A 17222-nucleotide genomic window follows, 5' to 3' on the forward strand; every position below is an offset into this window, starting at 1 on the left:
AGCTCTAAAACTCTCTGGGGTATACAGTGGAGATGTTTCATAACTGAAATGTTCCCCTCTGTGTGTGGGATCCCACAAATCTCACGTAGAGACCTCATCTATTCTGGGCCAGAGATGCATTTCTGATGCGAGAAGGAATAACACGGGGGGGGGGGGCTACCCTTGAAGGCCCAGACCACTCTGCTTCAGCTGAGCCTTTTGATTGCCTGTATCCTTGTAATTATTTAGTAAAGCTTGGTACTAGGTAAGAAGATCTCTCTGATTTGTGCGAGTTTGATTTGATAATCTGATCCTGTATGTTAGCTCACTCCACAACTCATCATCCCTGAAAGAACAGAGGTAATCACTAATTGGGTTGTAAGGACTGAGCGCAGTTTTATTTTATGCCGTGCTTTGCTGCTCCTCTTGAAGCTCAGCCAGTTGAAGCAAAACATTATCAATTTGATTACTTGGTGTCTCACAGTCTTCTTGCAGTTGGTCTCACTAGAATACTGATGCCAGCTGAATTTTCCAACAATGAATCACAGAATCAGAGAGGAGGAAGGAAGGATAGAAGTCATCTGGTTGAACACTCTACACCAAAGGAAGGATCTGTGTGCCCTTGTTATATGGTCATTGATCCTCCGCAATAGGCAACATAATTAATAATACTTTCTGAGGCGCCCCCTCCCCCGCCACTTTGTCATTTTTAGAAAGGGTCTTTAATAAATTGTGCCAAACCTCTCTCTTTGCAGTGTCACCCCACTGGTCCCAATGCTACTCTTTTCTGGTCCATTCTGGAAAAGTTGCCTTAATAAAATCACCATTTTAACAACAAATATATGTGGATTTTAAAATCAACAGTCTTTTATCTTGACATATACAAACATCTACCTTTTCACTAAATCTCAAGATTGAGAGAGATCTCAAGTCATTTCACTGTATGACATTACCTCTACACACTATTGTCCTCCTGATCCTGATACCCAGCCCAGTGGCAGGGACAGGCTCGAAGTTAAAGAAAAGCAATACAGATGACTGGGGAACAGAGTAAAAGTGGTACTGGTTTAACATCAACTGGATAGCATACATGCCGGGTACTCCAGTGTTACTGCGGTTCAAAAAGGAAATAGTTATCTTCCTCCAGTGAGCTTCACTATTCTATAAAATCAACATTCAGAATTTTAGTTTTCTCTATTTGTTGCTGCTATTGAAAGATATCAATATGGGAAAGTACAAAAGGCAAGTTGTCTCAAATTCAAACAATGATACGCGAAAGCCTGAGAGTTTCGTTTAGTTGGATAAAGTGGTTTACCACTATGCCATAAGAAAAATCAAGATGGTATTGACTATTTTTGCTATTAAAGAATGCTTCTTAATTTTGAAGCACAATAAAAAATAAAAATTTAAAATTGTGATTAGAACTCAAAACGAGAGAAAAAGGGGATTTAAAAAACCCTAGAATGTGCTTTAGTGAGGATGGCACAAAAGAAAAGAGGATATTTAGCCTCAGTTCTACCACGAATACATCAGGAGTTGAAAGAAGTAATTATAGTTAATATATATAGACTTTCATTTGCTTCTTTTCTCTAGCCACAGTAGGACAGAAAAGCAGCTACCTCAAATTGAGCATATTCTTTATTTTGCGCAATAGCTACGGCTGCTCCATCTCCTGAGACTGGGGCTCTTGCTCCCCAGCCAGGCGGAGGCAGGGCAACAAATCTGAAGAAAGTCAAGCTACTCTGAGCTCAAAGTCCTATTAGGTAGTCTCCAAGCTGTTTCCAGCTCTGTCTGTCTATGATGCCATAATAATAAAAGGAATGATAGGAGGGAGAAAGTTGTAATCATTTAGTGGTAACTTTCTCAAATGGTAGAAAGTTTTAATAAATGCTAATGGATTCATGGGTTTGAAATCTTCAACACATTGTGGTTGGTGACTGAGGAGAGATGCTGTTACCCCATGGATTAAAAAGGCAACCCGCTGGAGTGGGTATTTATGGTAGGAGTGATGTCACCAAAGCAGAAAGCTGTATTGCTCTAAATATAGAAGCAGGCGGCCCCGTGCATGGCTCCTGTGATTTTTCATATTTACTCCTTGTTTTGAGCCATTAGTTCTTTACAACTCCTCCCTCAGAACAATGGCCACCGTTTGACTGGGAGATCACACACTGGCATGAAGCAAATACATTCAGCAGATAAACTGCTTTTATTTCTGTTCCTCTTGTTCTGTGCTTTTCCTCAGATTAACTGGTCACATAACAATTTGCTATTACTAAAAGGAAAACTGAAGAACTAATGAGGCACATTTGCCAAAAAACAAAAATCAAATATACAAACAAAAAAGCCAAGTTTAATTCTACAGGGTTCCTCATCTATCAAATCCCTCCTTGTAAGAAAAAGTAATTGGAATTCGGAAAGATAGCAGAACTGATGTTAAGCTGTAAACTCATATTAACAGATAAATTCACTGTTCAGTATTGTGCATTTCCAGTCACTATTCGGTCCCACTAAAGCACCTACAACAGATACGCTCCTTGAAGGCAAGAGTGGCAGTACGCTCATCATCAGGTCAAAGAGCAGTCCACTCCAATGTGATTTCCTTGTCATTTCCTTTTTTCACTTCCACCTCGACCTCTGGGGAGTCAATAGAAATTACATACCTGGCTACAGCTTCACTGTATACAAAACCAGCGTCAGCTCGCTTTACGATTTCAAAACACAGATCCGCTCCATCCATACTGTAGAGAAATGTGAAAAAGAAAATAAGAAAAGAGGAAATTCCAGGAAGAAAACACTGAGAGTGAATACATTGTAACTAAGTTATTAGTTGACTTACAGCTAATGATAGTAATAAATTACTTAAATCTCCTTTCAATGAAAAATAGCCAAATTATAAAGAACAGTATAACCATCTTAACACTGAAAATCTATAGGGAAAGAAAAAGGAAGAACAAGCAAACGGTAGCATCAAATAACACAAGGTATGGAAAACTGACTATAAATTTTTTTTAGGTTATCACAATAAGAAGTCTCAGAAAACGGCAATGCTGGGGACTGTGGGCATATTGTTTTTTTTTTAGATTTTAGTTTTCCTTTTTCTCCCTAAAGCCCCCTGGTACCTAGTTGTATATTTTTAGTTGTGGGTCATTCTAGTTGTGGCATGTGGGACACCGCCTCAGCATGGCCTGACAAGTGTGCCATGTCCATACCCAGGATCTGAACCGGCGAAACCCTGGGCCGCTAAAGCGGAGCGCACAAACTTAACCACTTCGCCATGGGGCCGGCCCCATGTGGGCATATTTTTGAGTTAAATTCCACATATCTAGTCACGTCATGTGATATTTTAAGAATCCAACAAGAATTCTAAAACATTTAGCTATAGTTCTCACCACTAAATGAATATTCAAGCTATACATTGTGGAACGAAAAAAATGATTAGCTAATCCATAATTTACTTCTGTTTACACTTCTATTACCAAAATTAATTGCTACAAACATATTCTAACACACTGATGTGTTCGTGACACAGTGCCACCATCTTGCCCCCACACTTAAAATGGTTCTCTATTTCTAATCAGATCAGTAAGGCCTCTTGTTGTGGCCACACCCTGCCTCTTCTGCCTACCCTGTCTATGACTTTTCAAGAATACCTCACGCTCTATGCAGACTAGTCTTATTACTAACTCCCTGAACACACCATTTTCTTTCTTTCTTTTTTGCCACATTCTTCTGTATATATTGCTTCTCATATTCAAAACTTACCTTAATTCAAGGTTCCATTCCAATCCCACCTTCCCCAGGAAGCCCCCTCAATGATTAGCCACATTAAGGCCTTCTTTTGCTTAAATTCTCTAAGAACTCTATACTGCCTATAACATTTAGCACTTACATACAAACATATGTTTATACACATAAATACGTGTAATTCATGAAACTTTTGCCATAACATTACATATATGAACGAAATTATTCACATATTAATAGTTAGCTAACATTTTCATAATGCTTTAAGGCTTATAAAGTGTCTTCAAATCTGGTGTCTTATTTATTCATTTATTCAGTAGCTCAGGCTCCAATATATCTGCTGCGGGTACCATACTGAGGAAACAGACTTCTAGAAGGGCATGTAAACGAATTAACTATCCATTACTATTACTAATAATTACTAATTAGTTATTGCAATTAATAATACATATTAATGATCATTACTAACTAATATCACTGTTCATCAAGCATATGGGAAGCACTCCTTGTTATATCTCTCTTCATTCTTACAATCACTTCATGAGGTCAGCATGCTTTTCATTCTCATATAATTTGTCTAAGTGAGTAGACATATGTGACAGGGACAGGATTCAAATCCCTGTCTATGTTCAATGGTTTTATATAAATGAAAATGAAAATACTTTCACATTTATACATGGATTTACAAATTTTACCTAGTTTCCATTTCACAGCTAATGAACATTTTCCAATGTAAAAAAGGATTCTTCTCCAAAATAATTTTTATGATGACCTAGTCTACTCTGAAGTATGGCAGCACCCCATTTCTACCATCAGAAATGAAGCCTGGATGAACATGATCATGCAGCTTTGTGAACAACCCTGACCCTCTACTATAGGAAAAGTCCTAGAAGTGGAGCTGCTAGGTCAAGGGGCATGCATACACAACAACAACTTTCATACACACACTACTGGAAAAATTTCAACAATTTATACTGCTACTACTGAGTGTGAAATGTCCTTTCCTCTACCTTGCCTCCACTAGGATGACTATTCTTTTTATTTTTTGCCAATCAGATAGGAGAAAAAAAAAGTCATTCATGATTGCTTTAATTTGCATTTCCTTGATTACTAGAGAGGCTTAATATTTTCCATTTCTTTGTATTGTGCGGAGAAAAAAATACGATTTTTAAAGTTGGCTGCAGTTTAAACTGGTTGGTTGATCTATGAAGACTAAAAAACACCTCATAGTGAGGGAATTACAGTTTTCTTTAGGCATTTTCCTTTTTAATTGTGAAATGTGAGGACAAGCATTATTCAATTTAGATGAGAGAGGAGTTAGACAAAGGAGAGAGCTAAATTTACTGCATTACAAAGCAGTAAGAATCTGGGAGCTGTCCTGAGAGCTAGAGGAAGGCTTTTTAGAGGGACCTGGAAGACGGGAAAGAAGAATCTTAGGGGTGGGAGAAGGCAGTAACAGGGTGAGAGGCCAATGCTTAAGGAGAGAACCAATCAGTGAGAAAGAACTGGAAATTATTTACCAGCATGAATTGATCCATTGTTTTCTGGTTATATCTCAAATCCTAGCACTTACAATCTCTACACATACACACACAGATATTTTTAGCTTTCCACTCTTTTCCACTGACTTGTCTATTCTTATATCTAGTACCATACCATTTTTAATACTGTAATAGTAATTTTAATATTTGGCAAAAATAAGTCTCATTTCATTACTGTTGTTTATCAACATTAGGATTTTTTTTCTCCTAGCTGAACTTTAAAGTCAGTCAAACGCCAAAAAATTTTTATATTTTGGTTGAAATAGTATTATATTTATCGATTAACTTTTAGAAATTAGCATTTTTCTAATATTCTCATCCATGACCATGATATGTCTCTCCATTTCCTGTCATATCTCTAAGTTATAGTTTTGTTTTGTTTTGTTTTTCCCTTCTTCTTCTCCCCAAAGTGCCCCAGTACATAGTTGTATATTTAGTTGTGGGTCCTTCTGGTTGTGGCATGTAGGATGCTGCCTCAACATGGCCTGATGAGTGGTGCCATGTTCGTGCCAGGATTCGAACCAGCGAAACCCTGGGCCGCCGAAGCAGAGTGCCCGAACTTAATCACTCGGCCATGGGGCCGGCCCCCTCAATAATCAATTTTTGAAACTAGTATGAAAAAAGCCTTAAAACTATAACTTAGGGGCTGGCCCCATCACTGACTGGTTAAGTTCACGGGCACACAGCAGGGGTGGGAGTCTCACAGGAAAAAAGTGAGAACCACAAAGGGGCAGTTAGACCCAGAGGCATATATACCATTTTAACAAAGAGTGATAAAGTGCGGAAAAGAGACTAGACAAAGGAAGGAGAGGAGTTTGGCATCTGGGGTTGGAGGTAAATTGTGGGAAGGTGACCAGGAAATGTATGATAAATAAGAATTGTTTAGTAAGGTTTGTTATGCAGATAAGAGTAGTTCTCCTCTTCCTGGTACATGAGAGGAGAACACCTTTACAAAGGGACATTTATGCCCTGTGTTTAGATGCAATGGAGGAGAGTGGAGAGTTCTTCCTGTGTCTGCTGTTTTTCAATTGCCTTCAGCTCAAAATAATCCTATGCCAGAGTGGCATATTTTGGGGTAGCATATTCCGACCCCTTCAACATACAGCCAGCCATACCTTGTGCTTCTAGACCTGTGATTTGTTTTGGTTATTCAGTGCATTTGTTTTTGGATAATTCTTTAAATTATATAAGTAAAGCATGTTTATTATAAAATTTTTAAAATTCAGATAGACAAAAGGGAGGGATAGCTAAGATCATTCATAATTCCACTACTTTTCACAATTCAGAATAAACCTCCCATAGTTTTTCTCTGCATATAGTGTGGAAGCACTCCCCATATTCTTCCATACTAGGATTTCTTCTTCCTCTCATTTCACTCCCTCAGAATGGAACCAACTGGGGAAATTCAGAGCATGCTGTTTGAAGCTTCTTGGCAGCCCCAGAAACACCCCAAGATGGGAAGCCAAAGAGAAATGCAATAAAAGAAGCATTATATTATCAAATAAGGTTTATTAAAGATTTGAGACATCAAACTTTTTGTTCAAGGGTATTATATCGGGATTGTGTGTATTATGAATATGTATATTTTAAATTTCTGATGAATAAAATTTGCATGAATAACAGTATTTTTAGTTTTTATTTCTGTACCTCATAAAATTTAAAATTAGTGGATTGCCTCTTTTACTTTAATATCAATTAATGTTACAAATAACTAATCAAATAGCTTTAATAATAGAAAATTACTTTCACAGTGATGACTTACTTTCAGGCTAACCCCTCCAAGAACATGCCTGCATATTTAAAAAGTTACACAGGTGATTTTGTTTGGTATCCCTGGTTATGAACAATTGTATTAAAAATGTATAATCCTGTTATATGTATATAAAAAATGTATAATCTCCTGTTAATCCGTCATCTGTCAGTTTAATTCACAGGCTCCCACCTCTTAACCTAAGAGGGTAGAGGAAAGGTTTTGTTCCTCCTCTATGATGTGTTCTGTAGAAGCAGAGAAAGAGGGGGCTTGCAGAAGACCAGCATCTGATTGTATGAAGAAGTGCTTCTCAAATTAACTGTGGTGAAGGACCAGTTTTTTTCCCTCAGATATATTATGAACCGATACTTTTATAAAATACAAAATCATGTGTTATGATTTCGCAGCAATGTCAAATTGCTCTAACAGTTTCTCAATGTTTACTCTCAATTTCTGTACTTATTACAGACTGGTAACAGTTGGTACATGTGAACTCATCTGACAACTCTTCTTTGAGGAACACCGTATAGGACAACTGAATCTGGATTTCTCTGACCAGCTTTTTTTCGGAAAGTAACAAAAACAACAATTACAAAAACTGGATGAAATTTAAAAAACTTTTTTAAAGCTTTAAAGAATTAACAGTGCAATGAGAGTGAAAAACCACCTAGTGAGAATGGGGAAAGAATTAGAGCTCAAAGAGGTGAGCAAGAGATGCTTCTGGCCTGAGGGTAAGGAGTGGGCTATGGAAAGAAGGCAGCTGTGGAGGGAGGGGTTGCACTTTTGGGGAGCTCTGGAGAAGAGGGTGGGGGCAGTCAGATGGAGACTGACAGGGTCCAACTGCTTTTGCACCAGGGTGATCCAAGAAGAGAGACAGAGCTATTCTTTTGGCAGACCCCAGAAGAGCCTGCCAAAGGCTAAGGCCCTGATGAAACACCCCATGCTCTGGGAGGAGGCCATAAAGAGCTGCATTTTGAAAACTGGGGTACAGAATATATTCTGGTATGTCTTACTGACAGCATTGAAAAACCCCAATGCTTACCATGGAGATAAAAGCTGAACTTCAAAACTTCAGCAAGAAACAAGAAATTATAAAAAGTGACACCACAGAGGTGAAAAAGCAGCAAATAGAAATTTCAGAACAGAAAAATATAATATCAAAATTAGGAACTTAAGCAGATTAGACAGTTGAAGAGAAAATTAGTGAACCAGAAGATACATCAGATTGAGGCATGGAGAGACAAAACATGGAAAATATTAAAATGAGGATAAGAAACAAACGATTACAGTGAGAAGTTCAGCATACATTTTATTGAAGTTTCAAAAGTGAAAAGAAAATGGAGCAGAAGGAATACTGAAAATATAATGCCTGATAAGCACCCAGAAATGATTAAAGATACCAATCCACTGATTTGAGAAGCCCAATAAATATCAAGCAAGATAAATAAGAGAAATCTATAGTTAGATATATATCAGTGAACATTTCGGGAAACCAAAGAAAAATAAAAAATATTAAAAACAGTGAAAGAAAAGAATTGACTATTAGACTGACAGCTGACTTCTCACTAGCAACCCTGGAAGCCAGAATACAGTGGAAAGATATCTTAAAACAAAATAACTGCCAACCTAAAATTCTCCTCACCAAATGAACCCTTAAGGAATGAAAGTGAAAAAAATTTCAGACAAGCAAAAAACAAGAGAATTTGCCACCAGCATACCTATCCCTAAAGGAAATACAAGAGTATGCCTCAGGGAGAAGAAAAATGAAGTCAAATGAAAACTCAGAGATGTAGCAAGGCATGAAAAACATAAAATGCAGTAAATATGTAGATGAATCTAAATGAACAATAATTGTATAAAACTCTTTTCTCACTCTCTTCAGGAGAGACCATATAAAACAATAACTATTCTCAGAGAGAGAGACAGATTGATTTTTCAATAAAAATACTTGACAACAATAACACATAAGTCAAGAGGTATACTGTAATTTCTAGGACAACCACTAAGTTCTCTAACTTTTTGATGTCAGGGACCTTCCCTTAAAGATTATTGAGAACCCCAAAGGGATTGTACTTAAGTGGGTTTTATCTATCAATATTTGCTGTATTAAAAATTAAAATCCAGAAATGTAAAAAACTATTTATTTTAAAATAACAATAAACCCATTACATGCTAATAAATATTTTTTCATGAAAAATAACTATATAACTAGATTCTCACATCTGCTTCTATACTCAATGTGTTACAATATGTTATTTGGTTGAAGTAAATGAAGAAAACCTGGCCTAACAGATATATAATTGGAAGAAGGAAGTATATTTGAATAACCCTTGCAGATATTTGTGAATATTCTTCTTTGATACTACACCAAGAATCAAGAAGTGCTAGTTTCTTAAAGGTAAACTGCAATGTGGAATCTGAAACCATATCAATGAACTTTTTGTACTCTGTTACATTATAATCCATGTTCTGTCTTGTTCTTTGAGTAGATCTTTTACCTGTGCATGACTTTGTAACATCATGCATTAGTCATTTGAAAAATACTGGTCCATTGAATTATACAGATTTTCCAAATATTGATACATTTGATTACATGATATCAAAAAAAATGCATTCATTAATATCACCACTGATTACATTCTTTAAGTCCTGGGAAGCTGTTACAAGTTTTCCAAAATTTCAATTTTTCACTTGAAAATGTGAATTTCATCATTGGCGACAACTATCGAGTTGTTTCCCTTGAAGTAGCAGGCTCACTTCATTCATTTTTGATTAAATGTCTGCCACATCCCCAAGTATGAGTAACCATGGTTTGTCTGTTAGCCATTCTTTAAAGTAAAAATGATGTTACACACACAAAATACTAGTTCAGCTTATAACTCAAAGAAATTACACAAATGCTTTTCTGAGATCTAACAAAATTTAAAGGGCTGCAAGCACTAAGAGCATGTTTCCTGATCACAATATAGTTATGTTAGAAATAAATTAACAAAACAACTAGAAAATCCCCAAATGCTTGGTAACTGAAAACTGCATGCTAAATAACCTATGAATCAAGGGAGAAATCATATTGAAAACTAGAAACTATTTCTAACAATGATAATGAAAATAGTACCTATCAAAACTCGTGCAGGATTGAGGCATTACATTTCAAGATTGGAGTGTTGCCATTATTAGACCTGCAAATACAGAAATCGCTGAAAGGAGAAGTTGGGGCATAGGTCCAATCTTCCAGTATGAGAAGCTAGCCACACACACACACATACTCCTCAGCATTGGAGACACTTTTCTTGAATCAGGTAATCGACTGTTGATGGAAAAGTACAACCTTTCCAGAGGGCAATTTTATAGTGCTTGACAAAAGCCTTAAAAATGTGCATGTCCTTTGACTCAATAATTTCATTCCAAGGGAATCATTGGGTTTATCATAGGTATTTATAATAGAAAGAAGTCAGAAGCAACCTACAGGTCCAACAATACGAGAATGGTTAAATAAATTGTGGTAAATCCACAGAGTAGAATATTATGCTACCATTAAAATGATGCTATAGAGGTATATTTACTGATATAGAAAGGTGTTCACAATATATTAAGATGTATAAACATATATATGCATGTTTATGTGTATGTAGATACACTGAGAAGTTTTTGGATATTACAACAGGGTCTTAAAGAGGGTAGGACTGTATTTGAAATTTTCTTCTTTTTACTTTCACCTTTTAAAAATGAACAGGTCTTGGGGCTGGCCCCGTGGCCAAGTGGTTAAGTTCGCGCACTCCGCTGCAGGCGGCCCAGTGTTTCGTTGGTTCGAATCCTGGGCGCGGACATGGCACTGCTCATCAAACCACGCTGAAGCAGCGTCCCACATGCCACAACTAGAAGGACTCACAACAAAGAATATACAACTATGTACCGGGGGGCTTTGGGGAGAAAAAGGAAAAAAATAAAATCTTTAAAAAAAAAAAAATGAACAGGTCTTTTCACATACTACTTTTTTGTCATACTACTTTTGTCATACTAAAAGCAGTTCTAAATGTTAAAAAAATAAAATGCAAAAATACCGTTCAGAATTCAGCTCAAACAATATTTACAAAGAAAGCAGTTTGTATCCATAAATTTGTAAGTTTTAAAACTTTACTCAAATTTAACAAATATTACAAATACTGATGTAAAATATCAGAAAATAAGAAAAGAAAGTCAGTGATGTTCCATTGGGAGAAATTTTTTAAAAGAACAGCAAATTAAATCCAATGAAGATAAAAAGAAATAACAATGAGCAGAAATTAATAAAGAAAAGACAAATAAACATAGAGCAAGAGCAAAGCAAAACATAGGTTCTTTGAAATGATTAATAAAACTGAACTAGAAAATGCCCAGTGTTTGGAAATTGAACAATATACAACTGCTACACAGATCTCAGAGTCAATCATTAGAAAATAAGAAAATATTTTAAATTGAAGCATAAAACTAATAACATGAAATAATAACAAATAACATGAAAACTTGTAAAATGCAGATAAAGTAGTAGAGGGAAATTTACTGCTGTAAATGCATATATTAGAAAAGAAGACAGGCTGAAGATCTGTGAACTAAGCATCCGTCTCCATAAGTTATATAAAAATCATCAAGTTAAACTCAAACAAATTAGAAGGAAATAAGAACAGAAATTAATGAAATGGAAAACAAACAGATATTAGAGGGATTAACAAAGCTAGAAGTTGTTCCCTGTGAAATGATGAATCTTTGGCAAGACCAAAAAAAAGAGAAGACGCATATAGCAGTCTATATTAAGGACAACAAAGGAGATAACATTTCATATCCTGCAGACTTTAAAATCATATCAAAACTTTATGACACAAATTTATAGGAAATGGAAAAATTCCTAGAAAAACAAAACTCATCAAAATGAACACAAAAAGAATTAGAAAACCTAAATAATTCTTTACTGATTAAAGGAATTGAATCAATAATTTAAAACCTTCTGGCATAGAAAACTCTAGGCCTAGATGGCATTTCCGACAAGTTCTACAGAACATTTTGAGGAGAGATAAAATGAATTAAAAGCAGGAACAGTCTCCAATTCATTTTATTTTTTTTTTTTTTTTTTTTTTTTTTTAAAGATTTTATTTTTTCCTTTTTCTCCCCAAAGCCCCCCGGTACATAGTTGTGTATTCTTCGTTGTGGGTTCTTCTAGTTGTGGCATGTGGGACGCTGCCTCAGCGTGGTCTGATGAGCAGTGCCATGTCCGCGCCCAGGATTCGAACCAACGAAACACTGGGCCGCCTGCAGCGGAGCGCACGAACTTAACCACTCGGCCACGGGGCCAGCCCCTCCAATTCATTTTATGAAGCTAGCTTAACCTAGATACTAAAATCCGTTAAGGACAGCATGAGGAAATTAAAGGACAATCTCACTAATGAACAGAGAGGCAAATAAACCAAACAAAAACATTAGCAAACCAAACCCAGCAATATATAAAAATTACATCAGGACCAACTTGGGTTTACCAGAGGAATGCAAAACTGTTTTTAGCATCTGGAATTCAATTAATATAATTCTGAACGTTGAGATAGATTAAAGAAGAAAAAATTATGATCATCTCAATAAATGCCAAAAAATTTTAATAACATTACGTATTTATACCTTAAGAAACTCTTAGATTAAGAACAAGACAAAAACATCCATTCCAACAACTTATATTCAACAATATTCTGATGGTCCTAGCCAGTGCAGTAAGGGCAAGATAAAGAAATAAAATGTAGGGGTTGGCTCTGTGGCCGAGTGGTTAAGTTCACGTGCTCCGCTTTGGCGGACCAGGGTTTCACTGGTTTGAATCCTGGGCACGGACATGGCACCCACCGCTCATCAGGCCATGCTGAGGCGGCGTCCCACATGCCACAACTAGAAGGACCCACAACTAAAAATACACAACTATGTACCAGGGGGCTTTGGGGAGAAAAAGGAAAAATAAAATCTTTAAAAAAAAAAAAAAGGAAGAAAGAAAATGTATAAGAATTGAAAAGGAAGAAACAAACTGTCATTATTTACAGATGGTATACCTGCATATACAGAATATCCAAAATAATCTAAGGCAAAGTTAGAATTAATCAGAATTTAGCAAAATCATTATCATAAATCACATGAAAATTTTTAAAGAACGTTTTTTAAGAATCTAGAAATAAACCTAATAAAATGGTGTACAGGACCTCTAGGGAGAAAAGCATGATATTTATTAAAAGAAGTTAAACAACTAAAGTAAATGGAGAAAGAATTATTCTGTTCACAGACTGGAAGGCTCAATACCGTAAACAGTCAATCTTTCCCAAACCGAAGCATAAATTCAACAGAATTCCAATCAAAATCCCAAAAGGTTTTGTGGAAGCTGTCAAACAGGATCTAAAACATATGAGGAATTGCAAAAGGACATGAAGATCCAAGCTATTTTGGGAGAATAACATCCCGAAGTGGGAAGATTGCTCTACTTGATTTCAAAACTTGGTAATATAAAGCTTAGTAATTAAAACTGTATACTGTTGACACTAGGACAGACAGTAGAACGTAACAGAGAGCCTAGAAACAGATCCATACATATATGGATGCTTGACTTACGACAAAGAGGTGACTGCAGAATATTGGGCAAAGATAGTCTCTTCAAATAAACATGTGCTTATGTGGACCAGGAGATGTGTATCTGAATGCTCACAGCAGCATTGTTCATAATAGCCACCAAGCGTCAACAACCCAAATGTCCATCAGCAGTAGAATGGATGAACATTGGTATACTCATACAATAGAATACTACACAGCAATGAAAAGATATAAACTACATGTACACAAAGGAATTTGGCTGAATTCTAAAGATAAAACAGTGAAAGCAGCAGACACAGCAAAACACAAACTATGATTTCTTTAATACATAGTTAAAAAAGCAATAATCATTTTGTTGTAATAAATAATCAAAGCTAGCATTTATTACTAAGTGACAGGCATTTTCCAAGTGCTTTACCTGCATTAATTCATTTAATGGGTACAGGAAGTCTGTGAGGTAGGTATTATTACCATTCCCATTTGATTTATGTGAAAACTGAGAAACAGCAAAGGTTAAGTAACTTGCCCAAGAAATTGCACAGCTAGTAAGGGGCAGAGCCAGGATTCAAACTCAAGCAGTATGAGTTTAGAGTCCACGTACTGTCCCCACAAAAATGCTCAGGTTACAAAGAGGGAACTTCTAACTTCTGCTCAAGGCTCTGAGTTACTTAACAGAAAATAAGAGATTACAGCTGGGTAGGGAAAATCATAGTACAAGGGAGGGCTCTATATCCATTTTCATGCCTGTTATGGGGCTCCATGCTCCAGAACCACCCAGGGGGATCTTTGAAATGCACAGCCTCCATCCCGCCTCCCTGGATGATACATGCGAATACTGTATGGTTGATACTGTTTAAATGAATTGTCTATATTTAATAAGTTTACCAATAAATGCTTTAATCCTTGCATATACAAATCAATCTCTTAATTAGAAAAAAAAGAACTTTAATTTTGCTTTATTTTCTTCTAATTCAGGGCTTTGCTTGTGGTAGTGTCTTGACATCTTCACAAATTTCCCATAACCGCTATCTTTTCCCAATACTTTTGCTCTCTTTATGCCCCTGCTAGGGATGTCCTCTCTCCACTTTCCCCCCGTTTCTCTCTCCTACACTGATGTCGACGCCCTTCATCAACTTTTACACGCCTGCCTGCCTGCCTGTTCCAGCTCCCAAATATTTCCTCTACTGATCTCTTAGGGCCCTAAGAATCTGTGCCTCTCTATGGCCATTTAGACCTACGTTACCAGTTATTATTATTTATTTCATGGATAAGCACTCGTCTGGTCTGTACAATTTGACTAGAAACAACTTGAGGGCATAAAGAGACCTTTTATCATCAGAATAATATCCCACATATTGATGAATATTTACAAATATTTGTTGCTGGTGAATTCATTTCTGAAAGAGAGAGAGGAGTCATGTGTACATGACCTTTTTTTACCCTTCCCCCATCTAAAATGCTCCATTTTAGGGGGTGGTCAGTTTCATTCAATATGCATTTATTAACCATCTACTGTATGTAGAGGATAGAGGGAACCAGTTACATGGAGATCTCATCTTCTAAAAGCCTCTATCTACAGAAGGGGAGATAAGGAAAAAAGACGAACATAAAAAATGAAAGAACAGTGCATATTAAAGTTTCAATGGAGGGAAAGGGTTCAGTCTTCATGGAGTAAGCAGCCTCTGAGATGGGTCCTGAAGAAGAGTAGTGGGGAGAGGGAAGAGTAGAGGATGAGCAAGAGCAAGAGTGAGTGAGTGGGGGAGTGGTGGGGACTACAAGGTAGATAAGAGGAGAGCAGCATCTCAAGGCATTTCTCCTGACAAGCAAACAACAATAAGGCCTGGAGCACGAGGAAATGAGTGAACATGTTAGGTGGGTTTGGGGTGGAGCATGACAATATTTGAGGGGCTATAATTTAAGCTAAGCTCTTCTCTCCCACCTACACTGTAAACAGAATGCGATCAAATTCTTTCACTATGAACTCAGACAGGGAAGGTACTCACACAGGATTGTTAACTATGATATGCAAGTAAATAGAAACCTTAATCTTTTCAGTGGGGAAAGGGGATGCTCATTGTAACAGGAATTGCTTAATAAAGCAATTCTGATATATTGTCAAAGATATTAAAGTGACCGAGCATATCCCCAAATGCATATGTACCAGTTATATTCCTTTCGGTGGGAACTGTCTGTTCCTGTCCTTGCTCATTTGTGTATGAAGCTTAATATCTTCCCTTCTTATTGGAGTGAGCTCTCCTTATCTATGTTCGGTAGAATGTAATCCTTTTATGTCAATATTGAAGCAAATTAATTTTCTAGTTTTTTCATTTTAGTTAAATCTATTGATGTTTTCCTTTGTGAATCCCAGTCCTTTGAAGTTATAAAAGCTCTCCAAAGATCTGTTAAATAATCTTATTTTTTGCTAGCTTTCCTATGATTTGATTTGTTTATATAAACTCTATTCTGTCTGTGGTTTTCTTTTTTTGGGTGGGGGGTTGGATCTAAATTGACTTCTGAATTGCTAATTAGTTTTCTCAACACTACTTTAAAATCCTTCTTTTCCCTATTATATTTAGTGCACTTTATTGCATGCCCTGCTGAAAGGACTCCCATTGAAGAAGGCCGCAGTGTTTCCTGCCCTGTATCCTTCATCTGATGTCAAGTGTGGCCTTTGGTAGTTTTGCAGGTCTGAATGTTTAGTAGTGCCTAAAAAGAAGACTCCCACTGAGGGGTGCTGCAGATTAGGTAACATCTGAAAGGGGTTTCTCATAGCTCACTGAGGGAATGAATGTAACAAGAAGGCCTTCAGCTGAGGGTGAATGGACACAAGGAGACAGAGCACCAAAGGAAGGAAAAGGTCACTGAGAGGGAAGGCAAACCGCGTCGAAGAAATTCTTCTACCTTACAACTTTGCCTGGAGCCAGCAGGGTACAGATTCAAAGCTGTCTTGGTCCACATCCTATAGGTGGCCTCCCTTAGTTTAGGCTCATCCTTAACATTTACAGGGTCTGAGACAAGTGTACAAACAAAAGCCCATAGTACCGTATGTCTAAATATTTAAAAGTTACATATCAAACTTATAAATCACTAATTATGTTCTACCCTTCCACCTTGACAAATATATATTCATAAGGACCTGGCAGGTTAGGTTCCATTAAGAATTCTTGTGTTCCTCAGAGTTCCTCACCAAAACATGGCATCTTGGGATATCTGGCCCTTGGTCTGCCCTCCCTTCTTACCCCACCCCCAGCTCCATGCCTAATCTTACAGCCTTGCTAGGCCATGGTTGACATCCCAAGGTACAGGAGGTGCCAGTTCAACTACAGATTTTACAACCACTTAACATGGCCACTGACTTTTCTTCTTAGAATGGTGTCTTCTGCCATCCCTCTACTCATTCTTGTTTCTTAATGCAGGGTCAGTTAAGGTTCTCAGGTATGAAAAGCAAACCAACTCTGGTGGATTTAAACAGAAAAGGAGTTTATTAATAGGACACTGTATTGCTCACAGAGCAGTAGGGAGGCCTGTAAAAACTAACACTGGTGCTATGCGGTCAGAAACAAAACCTCAAATAGATCTGATGAGGACATCACTGCAGCTGTTCTATACCAGCTTGCACC

At 37.0% G+C, this 17222-nt stretch overlaps 1 protein-coding gene across 23 annotated transcripts in view; it reads right to left on the reverse strand.

The window, feature by feature from the left end:
• CASK (calcium/calmodulin dependent serine protein kinase) overlaps nt 1-17222 on the reverse strand; it is a 361743-nt gene that overhangs the window by 181427 nt on the left and 163094 nt on the right. For all 23 annotated transcript variants that reach the window (XM_070605863.1, XM_070605866.1, XM_070605862.1 and 20 more), the window contains exon 4: nt 2640-2717. In XM_070605863.1, coding sequence (XP_070461964.1) covers nt 2640-2717 — 78 coding nt within the window. The remainder of the gene's footprint in view (nt 1-2639; nt 2718-17222) is intronic.

The sequence above is a fragment of the Equus przewalskii genome, chromosome X (genome assembly GCF_037783145.1).
Source record: "Equus przewalskii isolate Varuska chromosome X, EquPr2, whole genome shotgun sequence".
NCBI lineage: Eukaryota > Metazoa > Chordata > Mammalia > Perissodactyla > Equidae > Equus > Equus przewalskii.